This window comes from Eretmochelys imbricata, chromosome 8, assembly GCF_965152235.1.
Source record: "Eretmochelys imbricata isolate rEreImb1 chromosome 8, rEreImb1.hap1, whole genome shotgun sequence".
NCBI classification, from domain to species: domain Eukaryota; kingdom Metazoa; phylum Chordata; order Testudines; family Cheloniidae; genus Eretmochelys; species Eretmochelys imbricata.
The window spans coordinates 52,085,114-52,112,298 of NC_135579.1; the positions used below are offsets into that span (position 1 = coordinate 52,085,114).

General features: G+C 41.6%; 2 protein-coding genes across 3 annotated transcripts in view; one reads left to right on the top strand and one right to left on the bottom strand.

The window, feature by feature from the left end:
* The window catches only part of TOR3A (torsin family 3 member A), a 64,251-nt gene extending 59,472 nt beyond the window's left edge, over positions 1 to 4,779 (top strand). The window contains exons 8-9 of one of the 2 annotated variants that reach the window (XR_013346929.1): positions 2,433 to 2,489; positions 2,756 to 4,779. The gene's annotated coding sequence lies outside the window, so the exon portion shown is untranslated. Of the gene's footprint in view, positions 1 to 2,432 lie in introns of both variants that reach the window. The other variant, XR_013346928.1, reaches the window with a different exon arrangement.
* ABL2 (ABL proto-oncogene 2, non-receptor tyrosine kinase) overlaps positions 1 to 26,920 on the bottom strand; it is a 75,133-nt gene extending 48,213 nt beyond the window's left edge. Inside the window, exon 1 of the mRNA XM_077825114.1 lies at positions 26,583 to 26,920. Coding sequence (XP_077681240.1) covers positions 26,583 to 26,757 — 175 coding nt within the window. The 5' untranslated portion in view covers positions 26,758 to 26,920. The remainder of the gene's footprint in view (positions 1 to 26,582) is intronic.
* Between the last annotated feature and the right edge of the window lie 265 nt (positions 26,921 to 27,185).

Below are 27,185 nucleotides of genomic sequence, written 5' to 3' on the forward strand. Positions count from 1 at the left end.
GGGGTCTGGTGGCCAGTTTAGCTTCTAGGGGACACTTTTCCAGTATTACAGAACCACTACATTATTTAGTCAGATTCTTAATCTAGGCTCCAGCAAAGGCCAAAACTGGAAAATCAAGAGATATAGGTATTGATAGAGCTGGAGGAGTTCATGTCCCTAAAATGAACCACCACCTAAAGTGCATTGGCAGAGCAAATGAAGAAACTTTGTACAGTAAATATCAACATTCACTGTGTCTTGATGTGACAGAAGTAGAAGTCCCCAGTCTCATGAGCACTAAGATTCAACCTCCACACCCACAGGCAAGAAAAATATTTATTACATGTCTCCTTCTAATTTGTTAGGGTAGTACTGCCTTCTCATCACCACCTCAGACAGACTGATAAACTACAAGCACCAGTCCAAGAAGTAGGAGTCACTGATATTTATCATTTACCCCCATTAACAGATTCATAAACTCAGTGGGACAGTATCCAACAGCTGTTAGCATTTCTCTCTATCAGTTCTTGTCTGAAGACTTGGGGTGGGGATCATCACGCGGAGAGCACAGAGACTCTGGCTGACATGAATGTTAACAGCACAGCTGCCTTCTCAGGCATGTTGCTAAGAGGACCAAACATTCCTGTTTGTTTTTCCAGAGACTGGGTTTAAGATTTAATGTAGAACAACTTTTAAAATGCTATTTTTCTCTCCCCCTCACCCGCTCTCCCCCAAAATCATTGCATGATTGTGAGCTTGTGAAAGTTCAGGGACTGATCATAATAGGTGAAGGTTTTAGTCTCCTATGGACAAGACAGAGTCAGGCAGCATTACTATTAACATTTCACTCTGAACAATGGTCTCCATACTTAACCTTGAGAGATCTGTCTCTAGAGGTGAAAGAATATTCCTATTTATTATCTGAGGAGTCCTGAGAAGTTATCCCGGTCATAGAAAATTCATGTTCAGAATAAACTGAGAACTCATTCATAAACCCAAAGACCTCAATCTGGACTGAGCCCTGGTCCCATAGGAAAAAGGAAAGTAGACAGCCATCTAGCCCTTCTGCTTCCAAGTAGCAAACAAAAATACAAGGGGATTGCCAGTGGTTTTAATATGGCTTCACGGCAGTTCCTAGTGGACAAATAGCCACATTACAAGATACTCTGTGATAACTGACATTCATGCTTGCACTCTCTACATATAGGCAGAGTAATTCACTCTGCCTTCATCCCCAGAAGTAGTTCCTGCAGGTAAGGGTTGAAGCATGTTGGAGAGGCAGTGTGTGGGACGATGCTGTACCTGTTCTGTGGATAAAAGACTTCACTCTTCAAGGCTGTCCATCACTAGTACTGAATAACCTGCAACTTCAGTTTATATGCAAAGAAATGTAAAGAGATACTCATGCAGTCATGGTGCATAATACTGAGTCAAAATATTTCTAATTTAGGTACTTACATAGCCACTATTACAATAGCATCTGTGCACCTCACAATCTATTTTATCTTCACCACACCCCTGTGAAGCAGGGTGGATAAAAATCAACATTTTGTTTTTTTAAAAAATTGGATTTTTAAAATTTAAAATTGGATTTTTTTGATAAAATGCTTTTTGAGGGAAAAACTCTATCTAAAGATATCTGTGAGCTATACTGTATCTTAATTAAAACTATCTCATCATGGAATAGGGAGTATAAACTCTAATTCTATAGCATGAGACAATATATTCATGTAATGTTTAAGAGAAGTTTTGTAAATAAGTTCCAATAGGTCAAGGATTAGGGACCCAATCTTATGGGGTTCCAGGGGCTTCTGTATAGACTGTTTAGGTTACTCTGTCTACCCAATAGAACTCAGTGCTCAGCCTAGAAGATACCATCAGAGATGCTTAGTTTTGCAGTTCTCAAACTGTGGATTTATGTCTCAAGAGATATGCTTGTTAAAAGCATAAATGTTTTTAAATAAAATAAAATAAACAGAGAGAGGTGAGAAATAACAGACCTCAACCCTATTGTCCCTCTGCAAATTTGTGTACACAGAGTCAATCCCTTCCCTCTCTCTAAAACTGCAAAGTTTCAAAAAGTTCAATGAATAAGAAGATTGTTGGGGGTGGAATAGATCTGGACAAGGAGAAGAAATCTGGGGATAAATGTGAGAAGGGAGGGACAGGCAGTAGAAACAAAAGTGAAACTGTTTGAGCAGCATATTCCAGAAGTCTCAAGGTCTTTCTGAGTGTAGCCTTCATTGATTTAAGATCTACCATACCATTCTCTCACTAGAAGGGGAAACCTATAATAGCAGCAGGCCATAAAAGAGACCCAGTTTGGGAATATTTTAATGAAGTTCCTCTACCTGTGGGTAAGACAGGCATGCGTGCAAAATGCAAACAGTGCAAAAAAGAAATGCAAGGCCTAGTTGCCGGAATGAAACATCATGAGAAGTGTTCCTTCTCAGGAGGAAGCTGCATTGAAATTGATGAAAGGAACATGTCTGAACATGCAGGATCTTCAGGTTGGTAAACTTTTTTATTTCATACTTCTTTCTTAAGGACTGCCCGTCTATTCTTGAAATCTCATGTTTGAGCAAAAAAATAGTTGTTACTCTATGGTACTATCATTTTAGATACAGTTGTGATAAAAAATAAATAGCTGAAATAGACAGATCTTCCTTTTACAATTTCACCTTTAAAGTAGTACTGAGTGTCAGTGAATGCAATGAATAATACTAAATGAAAGTATGGTAATAATTAAATAACTACATTGACTTCTTTTGTTTAGGAGAATCCATCCTCTACATATAGGATTCTGAAGACTATCCACCTTCAAGATCACCATCATTTTCTATAGTTTCAGAGTTATCTGTCAATGATCGTGTTTCAGTCACATCATGTATGTCACACAGCCACAGTATATCACCTGTAGCAAAAAGAAAAAAAAATCTCCATCATCCAGAAACAACCACAGAGAAGTTTGTGATAAGAACCAACAGATTACAAAAAGAGGTAATTGATGAAGAAGTGCCCAGTTTGTTTATGCAACAAACTCTCCTTTCCAAATGATTGAGAACCCACACTTCATTAACATGGTTCAATCGTTAAGACCAGGATACAGTCCACCCAACAGAGCAGATGTCGCAGGCAAATTGCTGGATAAAGTGTATGAAAGAGAAATTGAGCAGTGTGCAAAATGTCTAGAGGGTGAAATTATTAACTTGAGTCTTGATACTGTTGTATGTACTTGTGTGACAAGAGAAGAAGGGAATGTCTTCCTTACAGAAACAATTGATACATCAGGAAATGCAACCACAGCAGAATACTTACAAGAAGTAGCAGTAAAAGCTATAACAAACTGTGAAAAAAAAATTCAAATATCTAGTACGCACCTTGGTCACAGACAATACTGCAAATGTATCCAAGATTAGAAGAAATTATTTAGAAGAGAGTCCCAAGCTAATAACATATGGTTGCAGTGCTCATTTGATGCACCTCCTAGCCAAAGACTTCAGTGTTCCAGAAATAAAGGCGAATGTTGTTGAAACTGCAAAATACTTCCGTAACAACCACTTTGCAGCAGCTGCTCTGAAAAAAGTGGAGAAACCAAAGTAACTCTCTCACAAGACGTGCGATGGAACTCGGTAGTGGACTGTTTTGAGCACTATATCAAGAACTGGCCTAATCTGATGACAGTTTGGGAACAAAATTGTGAAAAAATAGATGCCACTGTCACAGCCAAAGTTCTCAACACTGGTCTTAAGAGAAATGTTGAACACATGCTGAGTACCCTGAGGTCTATTTCTGTAGCATTGAACAAAATGCAGGGAAATAGCTGTTTTACTGCTGACGCTGTTGAAATTTGGAAGAAACTGAGTGAGATCTCAAAAAGAGAAATATGCAAGGACAGAGTTAAATTACAAGCATTAAAAAAATGAATGGGACAAGCACTATCTCCAGCTCATTTTCTTGAAAATATTCTCAATACACAGTACCAGGATCAAACCTTAACTGCTGAAGAAGAGGAGTTGGCTATGACGTGGACATCCAGCAATCATCCCTCCATAATGCCAACTATAATAAACTTCAGAGCTAAGGGTGAACCATTCAAAAAATATATGTTTGCTGATGTTTTAAAGAAAGTCACACCAGTGAACTGGTAGAAGTCACTTAAGCACTTGGATTCAGAGACTGTTGAAGTGATAGTCTCACTTTTAAACAGCAGTAACTTCTTCTGCCGCTGTAGAAAGAATATTTTCTTCCTTTAACTAATTCATTCCAAATTGAGAAATCGTTTGGGACTTGAAAAAGCAGGAAAGCTTGTTTTTCTTTTCCAGATTATGAATAAACAGGAAAATGAAGGTGAAGACAACTGCATTAGCTGCAGAAGCCAATATTTTAAGTTTCCCGTGTTGACCTGGCTGACATAGTCGATGTAATTTCGGTGTTTTTTCAAAATATTTCATTTAACTATTTTAGTTAAACAATTTTAACAAAAACAAACCTGATTTTAAAAAACTTGAATATTTAAATTCAAAAATTCATATGCTTGTTTTGTTAAAATATTACGTTTGCTGTTGAAGAAAAAAAATCCAGAATACATCTAGTTGTGAAGAATATGTATTAAGGTTATAACAACCAACAAGAATGTACTTTTATGTAGAAATCCATGATTAAATCGAGTCTTCCTGACTAGTGATTTAAATCGAATCCACCCAGCTCTGAAGTAGTACTTTTCACATAAATAATCCCCAAACTGCCCTGACACCAGGTTTGTTTTCATTTCCAACACCATAAAATACAAAACATGTTTGTTAGAGGGTAAAGGACAAAATTGATAAAAAATGTCCATTGGCACGCTTTAAGAAAGAAGTGTGGTCCTATGGATAAGGCACTGGACTGGGAGTTAGTAGTTCTGCTACACCTCTGCTCCATGCACTTAGGCAAACTGTTTTGTTTAACTAACAATTTTCTCATCTGTAAAATGAGAACAATATTTCTTACCTTTCCTTTTGTAAGTCGCTGAGTCTTAAAAATGAAAAGCACCACATAGGAGCTAGAGCTATTGCAAACCAGCACTTAATTACGAAAATTTGATTCTACTGGAAGAAAATTTAAGCCATAGTTCTATATTGTCCACAAAATCAAGATGCCAACTTTGGCCACAGAAATTGGATTTCCTATTATACATATATGTTTCTACAGCTAGAGCTGGCATTCTGTTTCTAATGTGGCTAAGGGCTTAGGGCATAGATGTTGTAAGTTTCACTGGGACTAGAGAAACAACCAAAGGAACAGGAATTTGGTATGATGGTAATGGAAACCAACAAGATATGGAAAGAGGTATTTACTCACATTTCATTACTTTTCCTGGGAGGAGGAAAAGCACAAACAGAGTAGCCATGGACACAATTGAGGATAGAAAGGGTAAGATGGGGGAAGGGAGAGGACTTAGTTGCAATGAGGGGAGCAATACAGAATGGGAATTAAGGAGGCAAAGAGGGAACCCAACACAAGAGATGGCAGCACAGCAGTCCATAGAAGAGAGAGCCCCATAGAACAAAGGGCTAGGGAGTAAGATACCAAAAGAACTATAATGGAGGAAGGAGGGCCAACATAGAAACGATACACATTCCTGGAGCGCACGACTCACTAGTCTCTTTCCCCAATATGGGGAGAGGGTGCCACATTCAGCTGAAGAAGAAGAGGAAATAAGTATCTTGAGTCAGTGTTCATGATGCAACCCCCAGCACCAATTCTTGAGCTTATTAAGGCAATCTCCCTTTACTTGGGCCCCAGGTTGCCCCATTTCACACAATACGACCCATGGAGTGGCACTGTTGGCTCACAATTTAAAATACACTTAACTGGCTGTTGGAAGAATCAGAAACTGTAATATAGGAATGATGCCATGTAGACTCATCTTCAGTTTGGAGAAATCAAGCACTATGCAGTATAAAATATAGAGCGTAACTGTTTCCAAAGCACCCAAATTGTTTTTCTACTAATAAATGTTTTAAGAGACTCTCTCAATTGCAACTTGTTAAGGCTCCCACAGCTATGAAGGTCATGGTAGACTATTTCCCTGTGGCAACAGAAAAAATATGTAACACTGTTTCTTGCTCTTTCTGTAAGAAAAGGAAAAAATGGTGCACAGTAAATGCTGGTCAAATGGGCATATCAAAGGGGAAAATGTTGGGAATGGAGGCCTGATGAGTGCCTTTGCACAATCCCCTTCCATTTCAATAAATCCTGACTTATATAACAGCACGTGAGCAAAAAGACATGTTTAGGATACTGTAGCTATGGCGTAATTTCTCAGATTCCTAAATTGTGAGTTTTCAATCACAATCTTAATTATAACAGGTTTTTATACTCAAAAATTATCCCAAAAGTCTGTATTTTAAGTATAGACCAATTATAGTAGTGTGGACCTATGTAGGCTTATGTAAATGTACATAAAATAAACAGTACTTGTGCAGAAAGAGTCTCTGTCCTGATTTAGCACAGCTGTGAGACAGCAGTCATTTACTCATTAGTGCTGAAGAACAGAAAGCTTCTCCTTTGTCAGTTTTGTCTTAGGGAGTATACTACTTATTGTTTCATTGAGCATTTTTGCTGTAAGGAGGCATGAGCATTTCATGTTTTTTACTAAGTTCTGCTGTCAGGTGCTAAAAAAATGGCATTTTGCCAAATGATACAGTGGGACTATATCTGCAGAATCTAAAGTTAAATTAGATAACATTCAACAAATTTATTAAAGTGCTGCAAGTGCACATTTCAAGGCAAGTCAAATAAGTCAACATAAAAGCCAATCTCTCCTCAGACACGCTGCCACATCCCTACCAGCAAGTGATCTCTGCAACACTGTCTAAAAAAAGAAATCACAGCAGAAATGCATTTTTCTTGTTTAATACTAGCCTACCAAATGAATGAATCAGTGGCAAAGGCAGTACTTCAATATTTAGCACTTACAAAGCCCTTTTAATCTTCAAAGCACTGTATACAACCAGGTAAAATACTTAACACCCCTATGAGTTAGGTCAGTATTATCCCCATTTTGCAGATTAGAAAAGAGCACTGGAGCATCTAGAGGTAATTCTACAGCAATAAAACCTGACATGATCAGGTGCAGTATGCATGTTTAACAGCAGTTTAATATTTATATAGCTTTACACCACTCACTCCCAAAGGTTTCTGAACACTGTGTGTGTGTGTGTGTGTGTGTATAATATAGGTGTGACAGTGTGAACTGTCACATGGGGGGAGAAAACCCAAGCTGGTGTCTCCAATTAGCCAACCCTCTCACAGGCTTCTGGGAATGGGAGGGGTCCGACATCTATATAAAAGACTCAGCTCTTGAGTGGGAGAGGAAAAGCAACACCCAAGACAACTGGATTGCTGAAAGAATGCCACAGGGATGTGGTGGTGGTAAAGATACTGAATTGGGGGAGGCTGGGGCCTATCTCCCTAGGAAACTTTAGACTTGCCTGAGAGGTTGGAGAATTATGGGGAAATGGGACTAGAGGATTTAGATGTTGATGATAAACTGATATGCCCCTTCTATAAGCACTCCTACATTAATCTCTGGTGTCCATTTTCTCCTTTTTTTTCCTGTAGCGGTCAGGTCATCCTGGGCCACCAGACAAAGGTTTGGTGACACTTGGAGCTTTGGGATTTGGGGCTCAGGTGGAGGGCCAAGTAGTCATCTTAATAACTGTCTGCTTAACAACCCTCAAGCTGGTGAGAATCCAGTGGTTCACAATGGTCAAATCACTCACCTACCATTGAAGCATGGTACTCTGTAGGATGGAACCTAATAGATACAAAATGACCATAGCACCAATATAGGAGCATTGGTTCAGTACTGAACCAAGGAAAGAGTGAGAGCTATTGAATCACTACCACCACTTTTTTTAAAGTGACGATACCTACCTCCAACTTAGTATTCAGATATCTCATATGCTCAGGGTTCAGCTGATCACCATATTTGGGGTCGGGAAGGAATTTTTCTCCAGGGCAGATTGGAAGAGGCCCTGGAGGTTTTTCGCCTTCTTCTGTAGCATGGGGCACGGGTCACTTGCTGGAGGATTCTCTGCTCCTTGAAGTCTTTAAACCACAATTTGAGGACTTCAATAGCTCAGACATAGGTGAGAGGTTTATCGCAGGAGTGGGTGGGTGAGATTCTGTGGCCTGTGTTGTGCAGGAGGTCAAACTAGATGATCATAATGATCCCTTCTGACCTTAATATCTATGAATCTTTGTGCTTTCCTAAGTAGGAGTTGTTTTCCAAGGATGGATTCCTCATAAATAGCATCCTAATCTCAAAAGAGCCCAGAGGTTTTTGCTACAAACAGAAAACAAAGCTCTTAAGCATGCTAATGTAGGATGGGTTTCAGAGTAGCAGCCATGTTAGTCTGTATCCGCAAAAAGAAAAGGAGTACTTGTGGCACCTTAGAAACTAACAAATTTATTTGAGCATAAGCTTTCGTGAGCTACAGCAATACAGTGGGGAGATTTATATACACAGAGAACAAGAAACAATGGGTGTTACCGTACACACTGTAAGGAGAGTGATCAGGTAAAGTGAGCTATTACCAGCAGGAGAGCGGGGGGAGGGGGGGGGTGAAACCTTTTGTAGTGATAATCAAGGTGGGCCGTTTCCAGAAGTTGACAAGAACGTGCGAGGAACGGGGGGGGGGATAAACATGGGGAAATAGTTTTACCTTTGTGTAATGACCCATCCACTCCCAGTCTTTATTCAAGCCTAAATTAATTGTATCCAGTTTGCAAATTAATTCCAATTCAGCAGTCTCTCGTTGGAGTCTGTTTTTGAAGGTTTTTTTTGTTGAAGAATGGCCACCTTTAGGTCTGTAATCGAGTGACCAAAGAGACTGAAGTGTTCTCCGACTGGTTTTTGAATGTTATAATTCTTGACGTCTGATTTGTGTCCATTTATTCTTTTAAGTAGAGACTGTCCAGTTTGGCCAATGTACGTGACAGAGGGGCATTGCTGGCACATGATGACATATATCACATTGGTAGATGTGTAGGTGAACAAGCCTCTGATAGTGTGGCTGATGTGATTAGGCCCTGTGATGGTGTCCCCTGAATAGATATGTGGACAGAGTTGGCAATGGGCTTTGTTGCAAGGATAGGTTCCTGGGTTAGTGGTAGGATGCTGATTCTAAAGAACTGTAGCATCCCCTAGTGGTATGCTGAAGTTTTTGTAGGTTAGGCAAAGGTATGTAGTTGCTCCTCTTACCGTCTCGCTTTAAATGTACACAGCATTGTACCGTTCTTGCTGTATCAGTATTTCAAAGAACATAGCCAGCTCTGCCTGTACCACAGATCACCTATACCATACTCCTAAAATGCAGTAACTGTTTCACACATAGACTCATATTCCAGTGTAAAAAGGAGAGTTTTCCAACCGAGAAAGCACTGTAAAGATTTCCCCCATTATGGCTCACTTCTGTTTGGGCCGGGACACTTGAAAAATGCTAATCCCTTAGTGCATTATCTCACTGCATATCAGCTACAAGTCAGCTGCTATAAAAAGGCAACTGTTGTACAAACATCAGCTAATACTCAGCACGCTCTGAAAGTTTCCCTATCTGTAAAACAGGAACTCCAAGTAAAGTACTGTGGTATTTAGCAGCACTGCGATCACAAAACGTTACTTGAAAGATTTCATAGAGCATGTGCCAAATATCAAATGGTAAAAACTAAATATTGACTTGGGGCTTGAATACACACAAACTTACTTTGAAATAATTACATCAGTTTTAATTCACACCTTTATGGTGCAGACATTTATTTCAGATTGGGTGTTTAGGTATGTCTACACTAGAAGGGCTGGTTAAAACAATAATAGAAGAGGCTGTGTCCCCCACCATGGTGGGGGGCTCGGCCTGTGAGCTCTCTGCCCCCTCCCCCCCATGGACCCCATTCCTCCCCCTACCTAACTCTGTCCCCTCCCTTGTTATTTTTAGTAAAGTAATGGACAGGTCACGGGCTCTGTGAATTTGTATTTATTGCCCGTGACCTGTTAGTGACTTTTACTAAAAATAATCATGATAAAATCTTAGCCTTAACTATGTGTAACCTGGTAAAAAGGCTTGAGAGTATCTGCACAGACCTGCACCAAAACAACATACGTGGAAATTAAAACTGATTCATTTCTGGGCAAATTTGTGTAAACAAGCTTAGCTTCTACAAAGGCTCAAGCTGGAAAAGAAATGATAGAAGGTGGGCTTTTGAATTTTCAAAACTTCTTTCTCCAATAATCAGCCAAAGTGCAGGAATTTTTCTACAATTTACTGAAAACTAGAATTTAGAGTACAATGACCTTCTACACCTGAACTATAATCAATAGTCACCATGTTAAAACTTTGAGAGAGTTGACATAACAATATTAAGTGGATGGAGTTTGCTGACCAGACAGATTATGCAGTGTTAGAACAAAGGAGTGGGAGTCAAGAATCCTAGATTTCTCCTGCTTTGCCAGTCTCACTGTGTAACCTTGAGAAGCCACCAACAACATCTGAGTGTCTAACTTTGTGCATCCAACTTTAGCCACCCAATGCTTAAGCACCTCTGAAAAAAAATCAGACATCTATGTCAAGTTGAATGTTGATGACACCAAGAAAAACAACATGCAAAAGTAGTGGACTCTTAGGAAAATTTTGAACTTAATGTGTGTGTCTTGGTTTATTAACCTGAAAAAGGGTAACACTTCCCTTATAGGTATGATGTGAGCCTTAATGCCTGTAAAAGTGTTTTGAGATGGACAAAAAGGAAAGCTAAACACAAAGTGAAACATTAGTGCTTTAGAGTTTTTGAGGCTATAAAATTATCTGCAGTTTTCCCATTCACTCCAAAGGCTTTCTTCAGATAAAAGCTTTCCAATCAGATCAGTTCCTTTGTTTGTATTTGATTTTTAGGACAGGAGAACAACAAGTTAAGCAAACACATTCAAAATAGTATTCCTATGAAATAATAGTATTGATAACATAGAAGCTGTTTGATTTGGTTCAGTAGATAAATTAGGTCAGAGGATGGATTTCACATTCACAAGAACTACTAAATAGTAGTCCTTTACTCAGCTACAGACCTTACTATTACCTCTGCCTTGAGAAAATTCTAAACACCCCCACATGTTCATCATCCTAGTTAGGAATGATTAAAAGAACTTTGTAGTCAGCAGAGCAACCTTTCATGATTCGATGATTAAATGTTTCACATCATAATGTTCACCATGTCATACCTTAAAGGAAAAGGTGTCTCCCACGTCTCAAGTGATCAAATACTGCCACAAAGCTACTGGACAAGTCACTAAAAAAAAAAAAAAAAAAAAAAAAAAAAAAAAAAAAAAACCTATTCCCTGCCTATGCTGCTGTTCATAGTTTTCCCAAGGAGCACCATGAAATTGAAATTCTTGTCAGTTTCAGGACTCCCCACAGGCTTCCCAACAGAAGCAGTGAAATTGAACAGTCTTGTTAATTTTGTTGCTAGTAGCAACAAAGGCTCTGGAGCAAGCCTAGGAAGATGTCACAGCATTGATTTATACTCTGTTCAAGTTCAAAAGGTTATCACAATTTAAGGGCTAGGAATTTAGACAGAGTGGTGTGTGTTTGGGTTTTATTTTTTTAAAGAAAATTTTGCAGAAGTCAGTGCTGCTGGTACCCTTGCTCACCAGTGAATTTCTTACTGATTTGTTCAAACAGCTTTTACAATTATCCTGAAATTTGAAGAGACCAAAGCTTGAAAAAAATTAACAGCTTTAGCCAAGTGAAAGTTACAATGAACTGACAACTCTCGGATTATAGGAAACAATGCTTTCCTAAAAAGAAAAGGAGTACTTGTGGCACCTTAGAGACTAACCAACGTATTTGAGCATAAGCTTTTGTGAGCTACAGCTCACTTCATCAGTATGCATCCAATGAAGTGAGCTGTAGCTCACGAAAGCTTATGCTCAAATACGTTGGTTAGTCTCTAAGGTGCCACAAGTACCCCTTTTCTTTTTGCGAATACAGACTAACACGGCTGTTACTCTGAAACCTGTCACAATGCTTTCCTAAATGCATAAAACATTGTGATGGTGTGGACCTGCTCCTAATGTGGTATGCTGACCTTGTTGAGATGTGTACTGTATGAATATATTGGTCCAGTTTAATAGCATAAACACTTAAGGGTTGTTAAGAGACAACACTGGACAGGAAAAGACCTAGGAATACAAGGTCAAAAGGACTACAGCAGTTTAAAAAAGAACTCCTTTCAAGAGAGAGACTGGCAGTTGTTGGGGAAGCAATTTCAGAAAACCACTGACACAGGCACCCACAGAAGTACCTGAAGAAGCTAGGACTGCCCAGGTTATCATGGAAGGCCCTTAGGTAAGACAAATATTTACACAGACTGTTTTAAAATCATCTTCTTTGATATGCTTTCTTTGTACTATTTGGCTGTCTGGTCAAGACTCCTGAAAGGAAAATAAGTAGGGTGGATAAAAGGGGTATTGTAGTCAGAAGATGTAAAGGCATGAGCCCTGTGACCTGAAGGAGTGCACTGAGGTCTTGTCTACACTAAAGGGAAAAGTCTATCTAAGCTACAGAATTTGAGTTACACTCAAATTGACATAGCTTAGATCTACTTACCGCAGGGTCCACACTACGCTCTCCCGTCAACTCCGCTTACTCTTCTCAATCAGGTGGAGTACAGGAGTTGAGGGGAGAGCGATCAGCAGTCGATTTAGTGGATCTTCACTAGACCCACTAAATTGACCACCAGTTTTTACTTATTAAGTGGGTTCACTGCCATAGGCGTTCCCGACACCACCGCAGCATTGAACCTCCGGTAAGTGTAGACAAGCCCTTAGAGCAGAAAAGGGACAGAGGTGCATCTAGTCCTGTAACTACAGAAAAGCATAACTTCCTGTGTTAATATTTCCAAGCAAAGATTCTATTATTGTTTTAACCAGACAGTAAGACTGCCAGTAATAAAGCCTGACATTGACTTTACCAGCACTTGAAGATCATAAGAACAAGTGAGAGATTGCCAGACTAGCCTGGCAGGAGCTGCGCCCGTGCAATGGGGAGAAACTGCTCAGTGTACCATGTGGGTGTAGTCTGGGTAAAGGGTAGAGCTGAACTTGTAGTGGCGGAGAATAAGGGCAGGCATGGGGTTGAGGCTAACTTAATGGGGGATAGTAGGGGCACTATGGGGGCAGGCTGTGCTAAATTACAGGCCTTGGGACAGGAATGGGTTTGAGGTAATTATGGGGTAAGCTATGCCAGACTTGAGGGCAGTCATGAGATGGAGCAGAACTGAGGTCATAAGGCTAGCAGGGAGCCATGGAGCAAACAGTGCTAGACTGGACATAGCTATGGGAAGTAGGCAAAGCCAAGTTGGAAGATAGTCTTGGGGAAGTAGCTGAGCAGGCTCTGGGAGTTATAGTGGATTACAAATAGAATGAATCAACAATATGATGCATGTGCAAAAAAGGCTAATATTCTGGAATGTATTAACAGAAGCGTTGTTACGTAAGATATGGAAGATAATTGTCCTGCTCTACTTAGCACTAGTGAGGCCTCAGATGGAGTACTGTGTCCAACTCTGGGTTCCCCACTTTGCATGTACATAAACTGGAGGGAGTCCAGAGGATAGCAACAAAAATGATAAAAGGTTTAGAAAACCTGACCTATGAGAGAAGTTTTAAAAAACTGAGTATGATTAGTCTTGAGAAAAGACGACTGAGTGGGAACCTGGTAAGTCTTCAAATATGTTAACGGCTATTACTAAAAAGGACTGTGCTCCATTATTCTCCACATTCACTGAAAGTAAGACAAGTAATGGACTTAATCTGCAACAAGGAAGATCTAGGTTAGATATTAGCAAAATACTTAATTGTAAGGGTAGTTAAACTCTGAAATAGGCTTCTAAGGGAGGTTGTGGAATCCCCATCATTGGAGATTTTTAAGAACAAGTTGGACTAACACCTGTTAGGGATAGTACAGATGCATGGGTTTTTTTTTTATTTTGTTCTGCCTCAGTGCAGAGGGCTGGATTTCATGACCTCTCAAGGTCCCTTCCAGCCCTACATTTCTATGATCTTTTTTCCTCACTAACACTCATGTGGGGTGGTGCATAATTAAAATATTTCTCACTACATTTTCTCAAATTAGCAAATATGGAAAGGATTTTAAACAGGAGTTAAGCAGGAAAGGACTGGAAGTTTTCTCCTTTGCCATATCAAAATTTTGATTTTGTTCCCTTCCCTCTACCCCACAGCTCCTCTCCCTTCCAAGTCTTATGTTTGTTCTCTGCCTTGTTAGAGACCGCAACACCAAACTCCTGCAATTTCAAATTATCTTCCAAGTGTTTGGAGAGCCACAAGCGTCCCCAAAATGCAAAGTCTGCTCTCTCCAGTCAGCTTCTCCACACCTGCCACAGCCACAAAGGGAACAGAGACTGATCAGAACTGCAAGTGCTGCGCAAGGTACTAACATAAGAAGGTGGTGAGACAAGCAGCTGTATAGTTGCCCACCCCACAATTCTGATCGGTTTCACTCTGATGGTGCTAGTGGGTGTTCTTTTCATGTGCTGTTCCCAACTCTGCACAGATATTTTGTTGAGCAAAGCTTTATAGTACTACCCAGTGTGGTTAAGTGCTGGAGGTGGGAATGTTGTTGCCCTGGTAGCACTGTTTAGGCTGCTCAGTGCTTCTGTCCTTGGAGTTTCAATGCTGTGAGTAGATAGTGCAGCGTGTTAGTTTAGCAGACTCGATGTTATTCATAAAGATGTTATTCATACGACCACAGGCACTCTCAGCCAGGTTTATTGTCAACGAAGCAAAGTACTAGCTCTCTGGATCAATGTCTACAGTTACACTAACACGTATGCTTGTTGCAATGGACTCAGCTCAGTCAGCGGTGGGACTTTCTGCTGGCCCCTAGGCTGGACAAAGGGTTATGGTGAAGTACCCAACATTTATAGGCTGATGCAAACAACTGGAATACGCAACTTACATACCACCTTACGTATTTCATTACACTTGTTTTTTTACCTCCCCTTGTTCTTGATATTTTGAACAAAACATCCCTGTTTGTTATATCGTCAAACCATCTTATTTTGTACTAGACTGAAATGTATCTATACTAACTGGAATATATTTATGTAAATATCTAGCACCTAGTACACTATCAACAACTTTGCCACATTCATTTACTGGACAATGAACTTGCAAGCATCTGCTTTAATACATGGTCTGACTTTGGTTCAGGCCTCAAATCTTGCACCAGGTCTAGTGGTCCAGGCTCTCTCGCTCTATCTACTACAGTGGGGATGCACTATGTGGAGCAGAAGACATACAAGCTCAATATTTTCTCAGTGGGAACACATGTGTATACACCACCCCCACACACTCAAGAGAGAATGTAGCAATGTTCTAATTTCTTCCCCCAGTTCCTCTGTAGACTGCCCCAACATCAGCAGAGAATAGTGTCACTGCCTCTCTTCATAGTACATATCCAGCAGCATGAAACTGAATGGTTTGCTTTAGCATCACTCTGTTCTGCTGGAAAGCATCACATGCACCAACAGCAATTACTAAGGAAAAGGGGGTAAATATCTTCACATGCAGAATTGTCCAACGGGAGAGTATCTGAAGTATGTGAGCAATGAGAGCAAAATTCCAGGGAGAATTTAACTCCCTGTGCATTACTGAATACAATAGCTCTACCTCCAATTATTGCATTCCCCAATATCTGATGGTTTTGTCAAGTACTTTGAGATAAGTACAAAAGGTATTTTATAGAAAATTAAACTAAACTTCAATATATACAATTGTTCTAGAAATGTCTTTACAAGACTAAAATAGTTCTAAAAAAGCTATAAGTCTCTGGATAAAATATTCACAACCTTTAAGGAAAGTAATTTCGTAAGAGTCCTGAGGACTTTAACCTTCTCTCTTTAATGGTACGTCAAAACACAAGAAAAAATTAAGATAAAACTGGCTATCTATCCTTAATGAGAGTTGTAGCTTCCACCTCCCCATTCGCTCAACAGCACAAAAATAAAGGAATTCCAAAAGCCATTCTGTAATTAACTTGGGATGGTTTAGCTGATACAGGAAGCTATCATTACCGTTAAGGGTATCTAATTATTTTTCAGATGTAGTTGCAGGTACCTATATCCAACACAATTACTCATGTCTACTCATAAAGCCACAATGTTCATATGAGGTTTCCAAAGCAGACACTCATAATACAACCAAACTTTGCTATTGTGGTTTACAGTGCCACCAACAGGAAGCCTCAATGGGTTTACAGTTGCCTATATATTCTACAGAGAATAGCCTGCATAGATCATCACAAGATTAGCCTCCAAAACGGAAGCCTGCATTTTACAACCATGACCACAAAGCCAGACACAGACTAGAGTACATCATAGCTAACTATATGGGTTTGAGTTAACACTTGTTTCAGATGTTGCTCACACCTGTACTGTCACAGCAACAAACAAAATTTACTTTGTTCTCTGAATTCTGTTCAAGGACCTCAAACGTCTTCTATCCACGACTTACTTTATTTTTTCTAAATTTCTATGAAAAAGTACTCCCCTCACCTTCTCCACTAGCAAACTTTTTCTGAACACAGTGATAGATGGAACAGGTTTTTCTCCTTCCACAACGTTGCTTGCACATCTTTAAGGTGCCATCTACACTAGGACCAAGCCATGTTACACATGTAAATACCAAATTACGTAATAAAATTGTTGGCATGCAGCTAAGTAGTAGCTGGGAGCACTAACAGCAGCATAGATACTGTTGTATGTCATAGAACAGATAAGGTCAGCAATCCTCAGCTCTTTGAAAGACATGGAAACTGAATGAATTTGATAGGCAAGTCACCAGAAGGGAGATACAGTTAGGTTCTTTTGTATAATAACTTTTCTGACACTTGCTTTTAACAATAGCAAATGCTCAAGAAACAGTGCATCTTACCTGCTTCATGTAATTTATTGTTTGACATTGAGTTCAGACCTAAATAAGCTAATTAGCTGTCCACAGTGTTGCAAATCTATTAATCTTAAGAGCAACAGCAAATTAAGCGAACCCTGGAGATAGGCCACAGAACTTGACATTGTGTTGACAGGTCAGCCTAGATAATCATGATTCCTCCTAGCCTTAGTCTATGAATTGGTATAGTCTGACAGTATGATTTAACTGCAGCAAACATTAGTTCTCATACAGCTCTCTAAGAAAGGCTATTTGACAGTTGCCAAGGTAGGTAGCTTTCAGAACAGGCTACTGAGTTGTCACTGATCAAAACATGATCCTAAAATTATCCATATAGTTATCTACAGCCTGTAAACTGGCAATCAAGGTTAGCAATACAGCCTCCCTCGAGCTCAAAACAACAATCCTGTCACAGCTTCTCTAGGAGATGGAAACCAACTCTGCAAATTGCCAGTCCAGCTAGGCAAAAAGCTATGATGAAAATAACTGGGGACAGTCTCCTTTCTCTGTACCACATGCTTGATCAAAATTGTGTCCTGCCAATTTATTCACTTGGCCATGTCCCTGCTGTCAAAAAACCTGTTTAGGAAAAATTTTACAAACTACTATACTTGCAAGCAGTAGCAACCCTCAAAGTATTGCCAGCACAATTTGTAACATGCCATCTGTTCCATCTGGAGAACACAGGAATTGGAGGCACGAGGGGGGCTGGGGGTTAAATTCAGTTTTAAGAAGGTCAGTCCATAAAGTTCTGGCTAAAATGTTCTGAAGTAATTTGCTTATTGCTTTCAATGCTTAGCTTCTTCAGGTACAGTTTCTTTGCATACAAGAAGATTGTATAGGAAGTATTAATATGCCAGAAATACTACATAAAATGCAGGATATATTCTTTGTATGTTTCCTCCCAAGCAGTTTTATAAGCCATTGAAATTAGAATCATTTCCCTCACTTTTGGGGTGTAATACAGCAGCTCTTTAATAGTGCAATGTTGCCGTGCACCACAATTTAGGACACGATGTGAACACTAATACTGAATCCAATTGAAATTGCAGAAATAATTTAGATAGGGCAATTGGGGCATTAGAGAGAACATGCCTATGATTTCAAGTCCTATTGAGGCATTCCTTTAGACACTTAACTGATCCATCCTCCTTCATTGTTTGGGTAATTAGTTGTTAGACAGGTATTTATAATGTTATGGTCCCACAAGATTTCTCAATACAATGCACAGGCAGTCACCCAGAGTCCAGTCACTATATTACGTCAGCACAGAGCATTTTGCAACAGGAAAAACTGGGCAATCAGTTCTGTCCCAAACTCTATATTTCATTAGCATGAATGAAAATTATAGGATTTTTAAAAGGAATGTGTGTGAGCTATATCACACATCCACATATATTAAGTTGACCCCCTATTCTTTCCCTCCGCCTCTTTCTTCTGTATCCAGCCCCCTCAGGCTGTTTGAATTAAAAAAAGCCATTTTATGCTCCCTCCCCCCCCCCCCCCCATGATAGAATGTTTTTATCATGTTGCACAGCACTCCAACTGCCTTAGGGGAGCTTTAATGATGATTTTATTTTTAAAAGTACAGGCTTATCTTGCTTGACCTTGCTGCACAAAATAAAAGGTTACTAAACTCCTCCTCCCAGAGAACAAAACCTGGAACAGAAATGACCCTTTGGATCAAAAGCCCAGAGTAGTAGAGTCCACAAACAAAGAAATCAGAACTAGGACAAACCCAGCACTATTACTAACAGGTACTGTAGGAGCAACCAGGTCAGAGAAACTGACCATTATTCCTTTCTTTTTTGTTCCCTATAATAAAATTATTTTAATACTCTAAGTCACTTCGAAGATATAAACCATTCCAACATCAATCTATACAATGTCCCAAGTAAGGTAATGTCCTTATTTTACAGATGAAGAAATGAAGGGCTTATCTACACTTACAGCGGTGCTGCTGTACCACTGAGCAAAGGCACTACCTCCACCGCCAGGAGAGCTTCTCCCATCGATGCAAGTACTCCACCTTTCTGAGAGGAAGTAGCTATGTCAACTAGGAGAAGCCCTCCCGTCAACATAGCACTGTCTACACTGGGGTTAGGTTGGTATAACTGTCACTCAGGTGTGGATTTTCCAAACACCTGAGCAACATATTTATATAGACATAAGTTGGTAGTGTAGACCAACTAGAGAGAATAAGCAATTGTCAAAGGTCACATAAGGAGTCAGTGTTTGAGTCAATAATATAATGTTCAAGTCTCTGGCTCTTAGTTCCATGCTCAAATTACTAGACTAAAGTTTATTTTTCAGTAAATTATTGTACTGTATTTACAAAACTTCAATTTAAACTTGACTTTACAATACACTACTAGCAACTAACAATCCTGATCCATTTCTTGCATTTACAGCCACAATTACATGCTTGTAGTAAGGCAACTTGCAGGGCCAGTTCAGATAAGGCTGCCAAATCTGCAGAAGTGTCTAGGTCTTTGGGCTTCACTCCACCAGAGACAGGCTGATATGCTAGTGTGGTGCCTTTGTTTTTAACTGCTCACACTCCACTGCTGTGCTCAGAGCACTCAGTGGGTGATAACTTGAGACCCCTGGGGAAATCAGGGTGTCTCTTAAATGGCCGCCTGGTGCACAACACTGAAGATTCCCTCCCCTTCCTTCTATGTAACAAAACATATCTACCAGTCCTTGAACTGCCTCCAGAAACACTGACACAGATCCAGACTAGTGCTCCCTCACTAGACTGCTGTGCAAAGATACAGCCAGTAAAACCTTGGGTGTTCTAAGCCTCCAGAGTCCAGTCACTGTCCCTGGCACGGGATCCCCAGGCACGCCCTACTGAGAGTTTGGACTATGTGGCCCAGTCCCTGGGGCTAGTACTGGCTTCTCAATTTCCCCCTGTAGCTTTAGCACACCCTCTTCCAGAACTCTTCTTGAAGAGGTAAAGTATAAGGCTTCAAGGGGGCAGGTGATAAGATATAGCACATGACACAGACTTTGCTCTTTAATACTATGAGACATGCAGATCTATTCAAAAACAAACTCTATATGCATTTCTCTGCCTCAGTTTCCTTACCATTCCAGAGCATTCTCTGTGCTGAGGTCAGAGTCTTTTGGAGCCATCCAGCATCCTCCTGTTGCAGTGCATAGCTTGGGTTCTGAAACATGTAGCCTTCTCCCCAATCTACCTCCTCTGGCCATCGTCAGTCCATTCCCTTCTTCTCTCCTGCCAAACCTCATGTGTTTGTCCTGAGCCTTTCCCTTGTGAGTCCTTTTATAAACTTCTAGTCTCTTGATCAGGTGACTTCCGAATCAGCCTCAACTGGTGATCGGTGCTCTACCAAATGACTTTGTTATCTAGGATTCTCTCCCCAGATAAACCAGTTCTTCTGGGTGGGAGCCAGTCTGTATAGGACAGGGGTAGGCAACCTATTGCACACGTGCCAAAGGCAGCACTCACACTGCCTGGGTCCTGGCCACCGGTCCCGGGGGCTCCGCTGCTGGCCTGGGGTTCTAGCCGCTGGCCCCCTGCCGCCTGGGGTTCCGGCTGCCAGCCCCGCTCAGCCCACTGCTGGCTCCGGGTCCCGGCCACCGGTCCTGGGGGCTCCACTGCTGGCCACCAGCCCCCTGCCAGTCGGGGTTCCATCCACCGGCCCCGCTCAGCCCACTGCCAGCCCTGGGTCCCAGGCACTGGTCCGTGGGGGGTTTCTGCCAGCCTGGGGTCCTGGCCACCGGCCTGGGGCTCTGCAACTGGCCCCAGTCTGGGGCAGTAAGGGGTGCAGACAGGGGCAAGGGGGTCACAGCTCAGCATCCCCACCTTAAAAATTGTTCCAGTGCCACTGTACTGAGATATTTTTGAGGCCCGATTTGCTGCTTACATCATTATCACACCACGTGGAACAGCGCACTGCATTTGACATTGAGATTAGAATGTACATTCAAGAACTGGAATCAGAATTTTCTGACAGATTTCAAGATTTCCAGCAATTTGGCCCAATGCTTTCTTTTCTAATTAAACCTGAAAAGTTCAATGAAAGTGACTTGGATTTGTCGTATTTCAGTGGGTGGCTGTTGAAGATTTCGAAATGCAGCTCATTCAGTTAAAAAGCTCAGAATTGTGGGCATCAAAGTTTGGAGATCTGCAGAGTGCTCTTGAAGCTACCGAGACAGATCATGGGGCCTCTATTCTGACCTGCTGGACGTCTCTGCCAGCGAAATTTAACTGTTTGAAGAAAAGTGAGTTTGCAATGCTTTCAGCATTTGGAGCCACATACCTGTGTGAACAGGTATTTTCACACATGAAATCTGTCCTCTGTCCCTCTTGGAGCCGGTTAACAACTAATCACTCAGAAGCCTGTGTGCAGCTTAAAGTATCCAAATACGTGCCAGACATTGGAAAACTCAGCAAGGAAAAGCAAGGGCAAGGATCACCCTAAACTGACAAGATCTGCATTTTAATTTAATTTTAAATGAAGCTTCTTAAACATTTTAAAAACCTTATTTACTTTACATACAATAATAGTTTAGTTATATATTATAGACTTTTAGAAAGATACCTTCTAAAAACATTAAAATGTATTACTGGCATGCGAAACCTTAAATTAGAGTGAATAAATGAAGACTCAGCACACCACTTCTGAAAGGTTGCCGATCCCGGTCTAGGATGTTTGTATTAAAATTGAGGACCATTCCAAGTTTTAAAACCCTCTATTGTCAGCTCTGTACCACAACACACTCAAAATGTAATTTGCAGCTTGATAAAGATATAATCAGAGTTCATAATCACACACACAGTTTGTTAATTGTACAGATTCCCGAACTATCTCACACCCATACTAGTTCTGGATACATCTGCTCTCCTTCCCTCCCATGGGACTGAACCTCTATAACTAGCATGAGAGAGCAGATGGGGACAAAGGGGGGCAAAGCAGACCTAGTGATGTGTAAGGACAATCTGAATTTCAAAGTATCTTATGTAATAAGAAAACATAGTTCCCCCATTTTTCATAGCCCAAGATGAATAAAAAAAAATCACAGATTCCAGGGCTAGAAGGGACCACTGTGATTATCTAGTCTGACCTCTTATATAACACAGGCCATAAAACTTCCCCAAAATAATTCCTAGCGCATGTAGTTTAGACAAACATCCAGTCTTGATTTAAAAATGGTCAACAATGGAGACTCCACCATGACTTAGTAAGTTGTTGCAATGCTCATTACACGCTGTTAAAAACTTATGACTTTCTTCCAGTCTGAATTTGATTAACTTTAACTTCCAGCCATCGGATCATGTTATACCTTTATCAGCTAGATTGAAGAGCCCATTATTAAATATTTGTTCCCCACATAGATACTTAGACTCACCCCTTAACCTTCTCTTTGTTAAGCTAAACTGATTGAGTTCTTTGAGTCGTACTACGAGGCATGTTTTCCAATCCTTTAATCATTCTTGTGGCTCTTCTCTAAGCCCTCTTCAATTTATCAACATCCTTCTTGAATTGTAGGTACCAAAACTGGACACAGTATTCCAGCAGTGGTCACACCAGTGCCAAATTTAGAAGTAAAATAACTTCTCAACTCTTACTCAAGATTCCCCAGTTTATGCATCCCAGGATTACAATAGCTCTCTTGACCATAGCTCCTGTTCATCTGATTATCCATTAGACTCCCAAGATATTTTCAGAGTCATTGCTTCCCAGGAAAGATTCCCCCCATTCTGCAAGTGTGGCCTACATTCTCTGTTCCTAGATGTGTAGATTTAGCTGTATAAAAATGCTTATGGTTTCCTTGTGCCCCATTTATTAAGCAATCCAGATCACTCTGAATCAGTGACCTGTCCTCCTCCTTAGCTACCAGACCCCCAATTTTTGTGTTGTCTGCAAACTTTTTATCAGTTTATATTAAGACCGTTTTTTACATTCCTTCCTCTGCTGATCAGATCCCACTTGTACTTAAAAATCTTGATTAGTGAGTCTACTCTGAGTTTGGAAAGAAATATTGTTCTTCTGTATGTTTCCTTATCAAGGACTTAAAATGCCAGTGACACCCCAAACTGCACTTGGCAAGAGTACACACAGATTTAGCAAGGTGCACTCTGCTGGTAGTACAGCATAGGATGCAACTTACTGAGCAGAGCTTGAGGAGGAATTTGGAAAAGCCAGGGATTGGACTGGCCAATCATCTATATCTCCTCACATTTGCTGGTGTTTCAAGAAAAATGGAGGCAGGTGGAGGGTTTTCATTTTCAGCCTCTGACTGGCTGTGCTGGTCAATCACTATAATTGGGCACATACAAGGGATAAGAACATTGATCTATCATTCATACAGTGAACGCTGCTACAAGCACTGCCCTGCTCACCAGAGAAAGGATGGAATCCTGCGATCAGTAGGCTCCCTGGCAGTCGGCGAGAGAAGGAAGGAGTCTAAGTGCAATACCAACAGAAAAAGCCTTGGGAGGGTGGAGATCTGGCAAACTGGGTCCAGGTAGTGACGGAAATTAATGGAAAGCTAGGTCAAGTCAGCAAGCAGAATGGTGTCAGGGAGGCAAGAGTGAAGGGAATAAAGAAGAAGGGGGGGGAGCAAGAGAAACCAGTGGATCCAAGGGGAAATAAGAGCAGATTGAGGAACCTCCTTGGAAAAGGGAAGTGAGCTCCTGCTTCTCTAACTGCACCAAGGTTGCACAGAGGGCTTTGGCTGCTGACTGAGGTGACTGTTTAAAGATAAGAATTTAGCCTTGACTATAATATAGTATAGACTTCACTATAATAACTTCTCCCCATTGAGTGAGTTCTTGTCTCTAAGGGACTAATCAGTTCTAGTGAAGTGTAAATGGACTTGAGGACAATTCTAACAGGACTGAAGCATTTATTGAGGCAACATGGGGATTCAGAGGTGAGAGCTGTAACTTGCACAAATTTAGATTTTTTGCACAGGGGGGAATCCAGGCTTCTTAAAAAAAAAAAAAATCTTTAAAAAGTCAGATTTCTATTTGTCTCACATCCTATGAAAACACCTCCTGAACTGCTTGGAACGAAACTATTTCAAATACTAAGAGCGTGACAGTGAAAATATCTTGACTAGTTTTCATTGTTCAAGCTGAGAGTTAAAAGCAAGCAGTATAAATAGTGAACAACTGAGCTGCTGTAATTTTGTCTTAATAATCTAAGTTACTACTAGCACAGAGAAATGCTCTTTCTAAATGGCCAATCTATAGCTCTTCTGCTATGAGGCTGGCTTCCTTTCATGCTCCCTCTCTCCTTAGTTCTATGAGACATCAGCCTGCGGGTCTGGGAGAGCAGGAGCTTGTGCTGGGCAGAGGAATTGCAGGGGACATAATCAGCTCAGCAACAGCAGAAGGATCTCTGTGTGCCTTCGTTCCCCAAAATGTAAATAAAACCTTTCCTTTCTCCCAGCTTTGGCAGTTCAGACAAGCTTTCTGGGGCACAGACTCTTTTATTCCATTGTATGTTCTGTACCTAGCACAACAGGATCTCAGACTTGGTTAGGACCTCTAGGTACTACTGCAATATACGAAAGAGCATTTACAGTAAGTTGGAGTAAAGAGAATGTGAATTAACCTTAACTGTATTACACTTAAACAACCAAAAATGGTTCCATCTACTATATTGTACTTCCTGTGAAAATAATTTCTCTTCCCAGCACTGCCTCAGTCCAGAAACAGTTATCGCTATCCTTCTTTGCTACCAAAACACCAAGGAGAGCCACTTGGTCATTACAGGGATAGTTTAGACTGTTTGATCAGGCTTTCATAGCAGCTCTGTTGTGGAGATAAAGATTTATGATTTCCACATTAAACTGAAGAGTTAGAAAGTACTTTCACCTATACCTGCCCCCGAGCACCTCAGCCATTTTGGGGGATTTACAGTAATTTTCCTACTTTTAATAATTTTTCTCTCCTATGATGCTGTGTGAAAGACCCACACAAGGAAAACTAATTGACTGTACAGAGGAAATAGTGAAACTGACTATACAAGGTCCCATTGAATTTTTTCCTCTCTAAATCTTTCTATTATAGCAACTTTGGATTCAACCTGCAACACAAGTAGCACACAAGACATTTGGACAGAAGTAACTTTTTTTTTCTTTTTTTTAAGTTGACAATGCCCTAAAGTCCATGGGCTGTTTAGTATAAAGGATGTTTAGAATCTCATCAACACAGGGTGTATATTTAGAAAGTGAATTTTCATTGAAGGTTACACTCTGCCTATGTCAGGTGGTAGATGTCCACAAGCCTGTATCATTGATTTACTAATGCTGTGCATGTCAGCTGCCATAGTGGATGAGTTTACATTAAAAAACCTGTAACCAGCAGTCAAGGACCTTAATGCATATACTTGTTCCGTTGGGCACAGAAAGAGCTAAGCTGTCAGAAGCAGTTTTGCCACATGAACACTGGAGCATGACTGCCCTAGCTGAAATAAAATCGATAAAGCTCTCAGTAGCAGATTCAGGTCCTCAAGATTAAAAAAACGAAATCATCAAGAGGCACCAACATTAGACTTCAGCTCCTCATGCTCTTTGCTAAGGTGTACAGCTTTCAGTTATCATACTTCTCAACCTTCCTTGACCTATGTATTACAGGATGAAGTACCCCCACTAATGGGCCAAAAAAGGCACAGGAAAATTACAAAGATACAGTATTTTAAATTGTTGGCTTTTTGAAGAGGACCTTTTCCTGTAACCTCACTTTCATATTCAGTATTCTATTTCTGTAGAGTGAAAAAATATGACAAATTTGGACTTCACCTAAGTCAGCTGACAGATATACTGACTATTAAAGCTAGGCCAAGAACAAAAACATCCTGTTCCATAGATCTTTAGTAATGAGAAAGCTATGTCAGCAATTGAAATGAAGTTAAATAGTAAGAATAGCTCAGAAATATGTTCAGTACTTACCCCCTCAAACAGACAAGGGTCTGACAAGGTAAGACCCATCCCAATGATGTTCACAGACATTTTGCTAAGATAGAGGGCCTTTGTAGCTCTGTATCAATTTTTCATTCATATTTGTCTACAAAAGACACATCCTTACCAATAAAGAGGCAGCAAAAATCGCTGCCCCCTTGCATAGCAGCTACTCAGCTAGATAGAAGTTTCCGTAGCAATAAGAGCCTCTATAGGCGTTGCACTTCAGGAGAGAAGCATCCTTTAATTGCTCCCCTTCCAGAGGCAGGAAATCTGGCTGTACAGCCACATAACATCACTCTCCCTGAGTGAGCACTTCACCCCGACCCTATGCTTGGGGCTGCCCACACCCCACCCGTGCCCTGGCAGAAATCATTCTGGGAGCAACTCCAGCCCCCTCCCTCCACAGATCTCAAGAGAGGGACACGCCAGAGCAGACTACTGCAGGCAGCGATCGGGAAGGGGGTGCACGGGGCTGGTGCACCCGCAGACAGCGATGGGAGAGGGGGTGGGCGCGGCTGCCCCCAACGGTCCCTCCACAGTCGCTGTTACTTCACCCCCGCTCCCCCTGCTCTTATTTCCCACTGCAGACCCTGCCCCACCGCCCCCCGGGGCGCCCCCTTCGCGAGTGATCGGCAGCTGCCTCCGCCCTCCTTACCGTGCTGGGTGAAGATATTGAAGCCGCTCTCTGCGGTGCGCCCGGCCGCCTCCCGCTTGCGGCCCGCGGGCCTGGCCGCGCTGCTCCCCCGCGCTCCCCTGGGCTGCTGAGGCGGCGGCGGCTGCTGCTGGAGCCCGGCTCCCGGCTCCCCGACGCGGCCCACCTGCTGGCCCATCCCCGCGCTGCCGTCCTGGGCCCCCGCCAGCCCTCACTCACATGCCGCCTCCGCTGCCCACCCGGCAGGCGGCCTCCTGCTCCCGCGGCCCGGCGGCTCCCCACAGGGCTGCCCCCAGCCCCGCCGCGCTCCGGCCTGGGACTCACGGACTCGCCCCCTCAGCCCCCGCCGCCATCTTAACCACAGAGCTGTGGGAGAGGGAACAGAGCGGCTCCCAGAGACCCACCTCCGGTCCTCCAAGGGTGTCCTGCCACCGCCAGCCCCCTGGCTCCACCCCCCGCTCCCTCCCTGACATCACCCAGCAACCTTCCCCGCCCTCCCCTGACGCCACTGCCCCCCTGACGTCACCCAGCAACGCCCTGCTCACCCGCCCCGTCGCTGCCATCACACAGCAACCACTCCCTGCCACCCCCACCCCCTGAACACCC